Source organism: Lottia gigantea (assembly GCF_000327385.1).
Source record: "Lottia gigantea unplaced genomic scaffold LOTGIsca_21, whole genome shotgun sequence".
Lineage (NCBI taxonomy): Eukaryota > Metazoa > Mollusca > Gastropoda > Lottiidae > Lottia > Lottia gigantea.
Genome location: NW_008708458.1, coordinates 88414 through 99977, shown reverse-complemented (window position 1 = coordinate 99977; position 11564 = coordinate 88414). Strand labels below are relative to the sequence as shown.

At 35.4% G+C, this 11564-nt stretch overlaps 1 protein-coding gene across 1 annotated transcript; it reads left to right on the top strand.

Annotated features, from left to right (window-relative positions):
* Nucleotides 1–1460: 1460 nt before the first annotated feature.
* LOTGIDRAFT_159539 (hypothetical protein) lies at nucleotides 1461–10416 on the top strand (the record flags this gene model as incomplete). Its single annotated transcript, XM_009054054.1, has 7 exons — nucleotides 1461–1679; nucleotides 2216–2347; nucleotides 3121–3327; nucleotides 4570–4824; nucleotides 5582–5734; nucleotides 7238–7423; nucleotides 10396–10416. The coding sequence occupies 7 exons, from the start codon at nucleotides 1461–1463 to the stop codon at nucleotides 10414–10416; spliced, it is 1173 nt and encodes a 390-aa protein (XP_009052302.1).
* Nucleotides 10417–11564: the final 1148 nt, after the last annotated feature.

Here is an 11564-nt window from a genome sequence, read left to right as displayed (position 1 = left end):
GGTGGGAATTGTTCATACCATAGACAATAGAGGAAGACAATCCTGTCGGGAAGCGCACACGTTTCGCTGCTTCTATTTTTTATTGTTTCGACGCACCACACACTTCTGGATATAGATAGATGTATATAGTACCTCGTCTATTCCACCTTGTCTTGTATTGCCAGCCGACATGGAAAACGCGTCTGGTCGATGGGACAATAAAGCGAGTCCCCGTATGCTACAGATCCCAGGCTAATGCTGCTGTCCTGGCAAAAATTCCCTCATTGAATCCTGCATGGCGTTACCCGTCTTAATTAGCCCACATGGTGCAGAAAGGTAGGAAGTAAAATTAATTTCATTTTTTTTTTGGTATTGTCAGCCCCTTTGTGACGCTTTGTTTTCAGATTATACTTTTTTTTTTGGCGTGGTAAATTGTAAATGATTCTGCATAGCCCACTTCTACTATTGATTCTTGTTGAGTCCTTTGATTATTTTTACAAACCAGCCTCATCTAGGCCTACATATGAATGTTATTTTAAAGTTTAACACGTTTTTAGCTCAGAGTGATTGGTCTAATATGAAGACTGGCAAACTACTTTTGAATGGAATTGCAAGACCCGCTGTCCTGTAAAGTGGAATGGTGCAAATTGATGCCATCAGATCCAAAACTCATAGATTCACAGACTTAGCAATAGATAATACATACAAATGTAGGCCTATAATAAGAGTCCATTTAAAGTTTTGTACCGAATCTTGAAAACGAACACAATAGGGTCTAGTTTATCTATGGTTTTGTGTAGGCTCTTGAACTCAAAGGGGGTAACTCATAATCTAGACAAGGCCAGTGGCAGTAGGATAGGCCTACCTTGTCTACTGACCGTGAAGTGGCTCCGACATCTGACACTGCCGAAGCCACCTTCTCCCATTCCTTGACTTTTTCATGATAAGAGATCCCGTACTTCTTCACCACCTCGTCAACCAAAATTTCAACTTCTAAAGAAGTGAAATTCGGGTTACGAGGTTGTGAAGAAGTAACACCGCCACAAGGTAGGCCTACTCCGTTGTAGGACGCCATTTTGTAGTCCGCTAATGCTATCATAAATCTCGTGACGCGAGACACGACGTCATTTACGAAACGTCCTCAAATTATCTTACGAAAGAAAGATCGTAAGTCCTTTAGTGAAACAGGCGTAAGTTTTTGCGTAAGATTAACTTACGAAAAACTATTTTGCGTAAACTTACGCAAATTATTGGAACGGGGCCCAGGTACTTATTAAAATAAGTAGAGTAGTTCCCCTTGCCTAGTCTTCTGCGAGGAAAGAAGATGGCGTCACTTTCATATTCGTGAAAGAAATGAGAAAAGTTTTCTTTCGCTTTTCAGTTCATTTTTCAAGGACTTAATCCATATATCATCTTACGAAATGTCGAACCAAAGCATTAAGCCACATAGTGGTCCACAGTCTAGCTCGAATTCACCAACAATGGAACAAAATGATAACCAAAATCAAAACCAAAATCATAGCCAGATGCCCGAAGTCCATACTTATACGCCTGTGAAACTTACTGATGCTTTCCGTAGACTAATGTTTACAATAGAAAAAGGGAAAACTATTATAGAAGGTTGTACTAATGTCGTTTTCAACATGAATGAAAGAGTTGCGCCACAGAAAACACAATTCCTTGGTTGTCGAAAAGACAAGGTTTGTTTACATTTTGAGTTTGTTGACATTTTTTTTAGTCTGGCCGTCGTAGCTAAAGCTACAGTGCAGAGCAAAGTGTTGTGGCGTAACTTTAACTTCAGGAACATCTGTTTGATAACAATATCAACAAGGTCAGACATCGTACACTGATGAATTTTGGAAATAGAGCGTAACTTTATGAGGCCTAAAAAAAGAATGATAAATTCTAAATGATAGCTTTTGAATTTGGTTGAGTCTTACGGTGGTTCTTATACGACATCATTTATTTTTTCAATTTTGAATTTAAAAACTGGAATATTCTTATAAAAAATAATTTTTTGAATAACCACCACTTTGTTTAATTTGTTAATTCAAAATTAAAAAAATAATAACCACCACTTTGTTTAATTTGTTAATTCAAAATTAAAAAAATAAATGATGTCGTGTATGAACCACCGTAGAGGTGTTTCTATTAGTATTGCGCTGGATCTGCTGTTCGGTTTTATTTAGTATTTACTTAAGTCAAGAGATTGACCACAGTCTTCCATTTTTTTCAGGTGACAGTAGAACTGAAATGTGCCTTTTTGCAGATCCTTAACATCGAAACAGTAGATCAGGTTTTTGAAGCTGAAGTTTTTGTTCAAGCAAAATGGCAAGAACCAGCCTTACAAAAGGCAGCAGAGCTAAATGTATGATTATTTTGAGTAGGCTGAACATTTTTACGCCCACGTCCGTCCACAATTGCCTTGTTAACACGATAGAGACTACAGTTCTTATCTGTTATTAATGAAATTGATTGTGATCATTAATCTTATATTGATGAGATCTTGGTCAAGTTCGAATTTGACGATATTTCGATGAACAGTTTTTGAGTTATTGTGTGTGATCATTTATATTGATGAGATCTTGGTCAAATTCGAAATTGACGATTTTTCGATGAACGGTTTTGAGTTATTGCCCTTGACTTAATGAAAACATGTTTGTTTGTGAACTCAACTGAGACAACAGTTTTCGATTGTAATGAAATTAGGTGTGATCATCTAGAACAATGAGATCTTGGTCAAGTTGGAATTTGAGATATTTCGGTGAATGGTTTTTAAGTTATCGCCCTTGACTCAGTAAAGATTTCATCTTATTTTAATACATTTGATGTTAAATGTGTCTTGTGAATGCGATAGAGGTAACAGTTTATGTCAACTGTTTTTTTTATCGCATAAGGGCGTCTCTGGTGGCCTCCCCAAAATTGATTAACCTTAAGAAAGTTCAAGAAAATGACGGGTCTCACCAGCGCACTAGCCGACAATGAGACTTCCTATAAAACTTGCCAGATATTTCCCCTTCACTCCCGATTACGTAGGGTTGACATAGACCACCGCACATCGGCCGCTTTTTCGTGCAAAAATATTATTGGCGCCGAAATATCGTGCTCATTGGGATAATGAAACTTCTTTTTCTTTTGTAGGATAAAAGCATGTACGATCCTACAGAACACTGGATACCACGAATGACCGTTTTAAATGCAGTTGGAGATTTAGCATTCAACAGAAGAAATTTTGCAGTGCATTTTAATCAAAAGGGTTACAAATATCCAGTTGTTACCTTACTTTGGAGATTTAAAGGCACATTTCGAGAAAATTTGGAGTTAAAACATTTCCCTTTTGACGTTCAGGTTTTTTAAGTTTTATATCCTTATTTAATACCCAAATTACTATCTCATGATTCTGACAGTATCATGGACACAATGTTCGATTGTCATTGAAAGTGATTAAGATCAATCTGCCAAAGCACCTTGTTTCACAGACATCCCATTCGCAGAATCTCGTAGTTAAATATAATTTAGTTAGATTTTTCTCAAAACTTTTATCAATCAATTAAAGATCTTATTTATGCAAAGATATTTTTTTCGTAATGGCTTTTAACTGGTGAAAGCACCCCTAATCGTCTCTTATCCAATACAATAATACATTGACATTTAACTTGAACTGTCTGATTTTATATTGTGACAGTGGAAACTGGTTTCTATAACCCTTGAAATTTTCTATGGAGTTATTTCTAGATATTTAGCTACAGATTTGTAAGTTTCTAACTGCTTTAGCGGATACAATTAGTATTGCTGATTAGAAGATTGAATTTGAATTAATTGGAATATGTGCAATTGACAGAAAATGTCAATCCTGTCTCCAACATGAAAAGTGGTTAAGATTCTTTAAGAAACTTAGATTAAGCATGGATGAATAGAAATCAGACGTTCTATATATAATGTGACATTTTCTTTAATTTTAATCCATTAGCATGTGTTCTTTAACATTTTTAGAAATTATTCAGAAATAGCTTTTGACGACTTTTTTTCTTCATATGGCACGCGATTTAACAATTATGACATTTCCAAATATTTTCTTCTGTCTACACACAGTCCTCTTTATTATTATTCTCGAAATAGATTTTAAAAAAATAGGAATAGATTATGTGTACCCCTGTTGTAAAAGGTAAAAGTGTGAATAGATAGAACCGACTGCAATGGAATTTAAGTTTCTTTTCTAATTTTATATTAAATTTTCCACGACGTTCATTGTGCTTTTAGGTATTGTTAGTAGATAACAACAGTGCATATCGACAAGATTCAAGATAGCAAACAGATCGGGGGTTTTTATATTATTTGCTGATCTTCAGTTACCTCTGTCACTTTCACAATGAAAAACTTGACTTTCGGTTCGTCTGAAATAAAATGAACTTCTCCAACCAGCGACAGGGACTATAAGAGTTTATAAGCCGTTATTTCACTTGGTAGACAGTCACCAATTATATGACTACTTAACTTAGATTACAATCTGTTGTTTGTATAAAATGAACAGGGTAGTTTCGTAAATTTTTTCTTTCAGGAATTTTTTATTTTATTTTTTTATTTTTTCAGGATTTATCTTTAGAGTTATCTACAGAAAGGTCGGCCGATGAAGTTCATTTAATCGAAGATCAACAGGCCCTTTCTACAGTGAATACCAGGACCTTTGAAGATGCTGGAGAATGGGACTTATACGAACATGTTGAAACATTCAGATATTCAACAACAAGGGAATATATTAGTTCGACCGTCCATCCTATTATATTCGCCCAATGCCGAGTCAAGAGAAAAATTGGGTTTTATATGTGGAATATTGTTTTCATCGTGGTATGTAATATGTATTCACCAAATCGTCTTATCAGTGAACACTCTCATGTTATTATTTTCATTATTAGATGTAATTAACACAATCTTAATATTTATATAGAGATTTGTAATATCACAACAAATTGATATATTTAGCTAAGCCTTTTGTGATTGTTGATCTGTCTGTATTGGTGAAATGCGCAGACCGTTAATCGGTTTAAATACAGCTTATCTTACAAACTTATTAACAAAATAGTTTTACGTTGAAATACAGTATCACAAATTGGAAGATTATACACATTGTCATTTGCAATCTGATTTTCACATTTCGAACAAAAGATTTAACTATATTGTTTTTAATTTTTCATAAGCCTATAAGCAATGTAACATATATTCATGTAATCTTATTTCTGTAAGTGATGCAAGTTTGAAAAATTGACAAGTAAAAAGCGTCGATTCTTCAAATTTGAACATTAAAATCCCATGAAAGGTGAAAATCGTATGAAGAGGACGGCAAATGTGACAAATTTTGCTCATTGCACAATACTGAGTGTTAATTTCAATATCCCGTTCAGGTCATGAAAGAAGCCCACGTGATATTACTGCCTGTAGGCTACTAAAGATTTCAGCGCGGAAAAACGATGTGCTATACGTTTGAAGCTGTAAAATAATGTGTTTCATTCAGTATAATCAAAATTTGACACTTTCACCAAAGGCCAGACAAAATAAGCAATTTTCCTGTGATCGATTCAACTGAAAAGAATATCTGTCTTTTCAGGCATTGATTTCAATTTCTACATTTTGTATGGCAACAGAAGAACCAAACACGGTAGATAGAATGTATAATAATGTCACATTGTTAATGACTGCTTTTATTTTTAAAATGGCTATTCACCAGTCCTTACCTACCATATCGTATCTTACTTATTTGGTAAGTATTACATACATATAGACAATTTTCATTGATAAACTAACTGCCCAGATTTTCACGTTTCTACTTATAAAACTTAAAATTATTTAATATTTAAAAGGCACGACAATATTCTGATCAAGACAGATCCTGTACCATTAAGATGACACCAGTGTTACTATAGACACGACTCTAGGCGTACGCGAAATAGACACTGCTCCGGGCTAGATATACACTGCTTTCAACTAGATAGACAGTAGACACTGCTTTTGGCCAGATAGATTGCTAAGAACTAGTAATTACTTTAAGGTTAGATGGACACTACTCTGTACTAATAAAGACACTACTCTGTACCAGAAAGACATTACTTTGAGTTAAATGGACACGGCTCTGGGCTAGATGAACATTACTCTTAGAAAGACTCTACTCTTAGCTAGATAGGAACTTATTTGAGCCACAAGACACTGCCCAGGGCAAGAATGATATTACTCTGAGGTAGATAGCCATTGCTCTGAGCTAGATAGAAACGGTTCTGGGCTAGATAGACACAACTCTGAGCTATATAGACACTACTCTGGCTAAATGGTTACTGCTCTGAGCAAGATACTTTGTACTTAAGGGCCACTATGCTGGGCTAAATAGAAACTGCTCTGAGCTAGATAAAAAAAAAACTCTTATGAGCTAGATATATATGCTCTGAGCTAAATAGGCACATCTATGAGCTCGAAAGTCACAGCTCTGAGCTAGACATTGATCCGGAGTAGATAGATTTGACTTCACTTAAAACTATATAATGAATCCGGTATGGTATCCTGTCCGAGAAGCGAAAAGATAAGAGGCGGAACTGTTATTGTATCTCTATTTGACAACTACTTTTTTGCAGCTGATTTTCTATTGATCCTTTTAATGCATATTGCATGTTTTACGAGATATTCTCCCTCAATTAATTAGAGATTTAAAAACTTAATTCTGAAAAGGTATTTAAGTTATTCATCATGGTTGACTGACTTCATTCATTTAGAGCTGCCAGGCAGATACAAAAGATCTTGCAATACCCATATATCTGTGCAATAGAATAAAACATCATCGTGAAGCCGAAGCGTTCATCTGAAAGAAACATTTATCCAAATGAACATCTTTCAAGCCCTGTTCACATTACCACACTACAGTTTGATAGCGGTGAAGTAGTAAAGTAAACAAATGTAAGGATTTAAAGCGATATGGGTACATTATTTCTTTCTGAAATCAAGCCATTATCACCCTCTTTTTTGCAGCAGAGTCACGCTTTGTTGCTGCATTAAACGCTGGCGTTCAGTTGCCTGTACTTCTGAAACTTTACAGCCCCCAACGCAACGCAACGTCGGTTCTACCATATTCTATAAAAACGTATCACACCAGTTTGTGTGGACCCAGTGGTACCCGAATTTGCAAATAATATCGACTATAATTAGTGTTCTAGAAAATGTCGCTAGGATATAATTCTATGTCAGTTTATTAAAACTAAAAATTATATAACTTTTTCAGGATGTCTACGTGATAGTCACCTTGGTGTTTCTGTGCCTACAGATTGCTGAAAATTCTTTGATGGCCTGTCTCAGCAAGAAAATTACAAAACAAAAACTATATACTTGGGATGTTTTCTGTATTGAAACTATTGCTGTAATTTATGTCTTATTCCATATCATGTTCCTCGTATATATCTACCTTACGGTGAGTGTCTTTTTAAAGGATTTGGGAGAAAATTTAGCAAATACTGAAATTAAGTCGACCATCATATACTAAATGTTCAGTACCTCCTTGACTTACTGAATGATTAGTGCTGAATCAGTATGTATACTGGTAACTGAATGTTCAATATATACTAGTGACTCATTGTTCAGTATGTTCTGGACTGGTGGCCGATGACTGAATATTCAATTTATACTGGTGTGGTGATTGGTTGCTGAATGTTTCGTATATACTGGTGACTGAATGTTCAATATCGAATGGTGACTGGATGTTCAGTAAGCACTGGTGACTGAAGTTTCAGTATGTACGGGTGACTGTATAATCAATATCGACTGGTGAATGTATGTTCAGTATCTACTGGTGACACATGTTCAATATTGACTGGTGACTGAATGTTATCTACTGGTGACACATGTTCAATATCGACTGATGACTGAATGTTCAATATCGACTGGTGGCTGTATGTTCAATATATGCCAGTGACTGAATATTCAATATCGACTGGTGACTGAATGTTCAGTATCGACTGGTGACTGAATGTTCAATATCGACTGGTGACTGTATGTTCAGTATCTACTGGTGACACATGTTCAATATTGACTGGTGACTGAATGTTATCTACTGGTGACACATGTTTAATATCGACTGATGACTGAATGTTCAATATCGACTGGTGGCTGTATGTTCAATATATGCCAGTGACTGAATGTTCAGTATCTACTGGTGACACATGTTCAATATTGACTGGTGACTGAATGTTATCTACTGGTGGCTGTATGTTTAATATATACTAGTGACTGAATATTCAATATCGACTGGTGATTGAATGTTCAGTATGTACTGGTAACTGAATGTTCAATATCGACTGGTGACTGAATGTTCAGTATGTACTGGTGATTGAATGTTCAGTATGTACTGGTAACTGAATGTTCAATATCGACTGGTGACTGAATGTTCAGTATGTACTGGTGACTGAATGTTCAGTATGTACTGGTGAATGTGTTCAATATATAATGGTGACTGAATGTTCGGTATCGACTGGTGACTGAACAATCAATATCGACTGGTGACTGAATGTTCAATATATACTGGTGACTGTTTAATATCTACTGGCTTCTGAATGATCAGCATCTACTGATGACTGGATATTTAGTATCGACTGGTGACTAAATATCCAGTATCTACTAGTGACTAAATGTTCAGTATCTACTGGTGACTAAATGTTCAGAATGTATTGAAACCGAATATTCAGTCTCTACTGGTGATTGAATATTCAATATCGACTGGTAACTGAATGTTCAATATCAACTGGTGACTAAATTTTCAGTATCTACTGGTGACGTAAAGTATTGTAGAGAGCACCGACCCAATTTAAAAAGTTGTGACCCTTATAAGATATCTATGATAGTAGATACCTTATATAAATCATATTCTATTTATCCACTTCCCCAAAAATCTAATGTGAAACCTCACAGCTAAGGAGAACTGTGAATGTGACAATAACGTTTATCTGTGGTCAAAATACGACACGATTTATATCTGCTGAAAACATATGCTTTATTCTTTTGATCAAAACAATTTGAAAAGTAGCAGATTAACCCCAGTTTCAACCTACGGATGATGATTTCTTATAAGATTTATCTCATGATGAGTGTTCAGTTTATGCGAATAAACGATGATTATTTTATATTACCCACAGAGACAAAGCATATTAATAGACAATACCTAGAGTCCTTATTAATTATGTACGTCTAAGTACATACTTTATTCCTTAATGATACTAATCTTCTATATGGGGAGTCCACAGTTCACCGTAAGGTCTTCTGAATATTAATAAAAAATAACACTTCCTGGTCTTCGAAATCTCATAATTTTTATGTCAAAACTATATAAATATGTGCGTATAAATAAAGAAAAATATAATGAAAACACATGTTAAAATCTGACGGCTGTAGTTAAGCAGATAACATTTTTTTATTGTCACGGAAATTTATTGTTTAATTCCCCAGGGAAATCTTTTCAACTTTAAACATTTATAAACATTTTAATTTCTCTGACAACCACTAAACTTCACGTTTAAAAACAAACAAGTTACTTAGAATGGTGTAGGTAATTCTCCCAACACGCTCCGTCAACTCGGGCACACGTGGAGACAAAAATCTCCAGTCGGTCTTTTTCCACCTTGTCGATAATCACGTGCGGAGCATGCAATTGAAAGGAAAAGGAATTGATTAGATGATAACGGTTTGTCTTGCATCGGAGACAATTATCAAACTTGTTTGATAGGATAAATCATGCCGACGAAACGCGAGATTTTATTCAAAATTCGAGTCGGAGGCAAAAATCTCCGACTAAGACTATTTCAAATTTTCAAAACAAAATTTTGGAAGACTGGCCCATATGATCATTGCAACTGAAAACCACACGATATAATCGAAAGTGTAGTTGCAGCACACTACAAGCTGAGTAGGGCGGCGTGCAGTTTACACCACAAGCTGGGCGGCGCATAGCAGAAAAGAGCGACTCGCTCAGAAATTCGGCTGTACTTTTCCGCTTGCAACTGGCAGTTGTCTAATGTTCAGTTACCGTGGCAAAGAAGTCACACGCGAAATCAGCCATAGCGAATGATTGATTTCAGGTCGCCCTGCTCTGCTTATATTTGAACGCCTGAATGCGCTGCTCCGCTCTTCTCTGGCCAGCTCTGTCTGTAGTGTGAAGGAACCATACAGGGAATTGGGGCTAGTATCAAACTCTATAGACTCGCACCACCAATACATTTGCCATTTCATTCCATTTTAAAATCACGAAATTCAACCTTCCGTAACTTTTTTCTAGAAATCTCGTTGAAATATTTCCAATATGGAAATAGACCACTGCCGGATATCAACATCCGTTAACACGTGATGTGAATTTTATCTACATGTCAATATATTTATTGTTTTTTTTTATTCGAGGTAGTGACAGTTAAATTGTGATGCTCCGAGAAATCTTATTTGAATACTACTGCATTGCCCTCCGGATATATTACTTATAATTCAGCGTTTTGAAAATTGACGAGGACTGCTAAGTAGTAGAACACTTTCAAGTTTTGGAAGTGTATGGCAGGGCTGTGTATTTGTGCAAATATATGCGTCACCAATTTTTCCTAGATTTAATCAGATTTAGAACTGCATGATGACGGATGCAGCGTTAAGATTAGAAAAGTATTTAATGAATATTATACAGGGTAACAGATTAGGTTGCTGTCAATAATAAAAGAAAATGTGTCCCGTGTGTATCGTATTGTTAAAGGCGAGTCTCAACAATGTTTCAGCCACTTAGTTTCAATATAACAGTACTTATATTCAGTTTTTCATTTTAAACAAACTGTTGGTCCATCCTAGCTGATGGGAAACCCGTCATTCATAAGTGATATGATTACTGAAAATTCCAGATTTTAATTGCGTCTTCTTTACTTCATATTTACTTAACCGTATAAAAAACCCTGTTTCACACTTACATGATTACATTAAGTATCAATTTTCGACAAACGATTTGCCTTTGGAATTGGATTTGCATATTAGAAGCCGTAGCTTCATATATTGAAGAAAGGCTTAGTTTACATCATCTAGGTATGATATGTCGGAGGTGGTATAAATCGCAGTGTGGAGTTGAAATTGTAATAGAATCCAGTATACATACTTTGCTATTAGCCAAAAAATTAAAAAATTTAACCTCTATTTCCATCAGTTGTCATGATAAGGAGACGTCAGTGGCTTACCTATTTCCAACGTACGGCAAAATACTTACGGAATTACAGAAGCTCTTATATGTCAAGGTTGATTACATTTTCAATCGTCTGATCAACTTCCAGACTTGAGAAGATAATTTACCTCCTGTATCGAATTTATTTCTTGTCTGTTACAATATTAAAGTTGGGAAACAAGAGTGATAGCCATATTTTATCTCTTTTTTAATATTACAAATGACAAGAAAATATGACGTTGAATTATCATGGTTTAGTGATGAACTGTTGCACGGATTTAGTGTGGATAACCTAACCTCTACACCTGTATTGGTGTGTAAAGATGACATATACGTTTCCGTTATAGTCAGTTGAAGTGCCATTTTAGTTAAAAAAAAA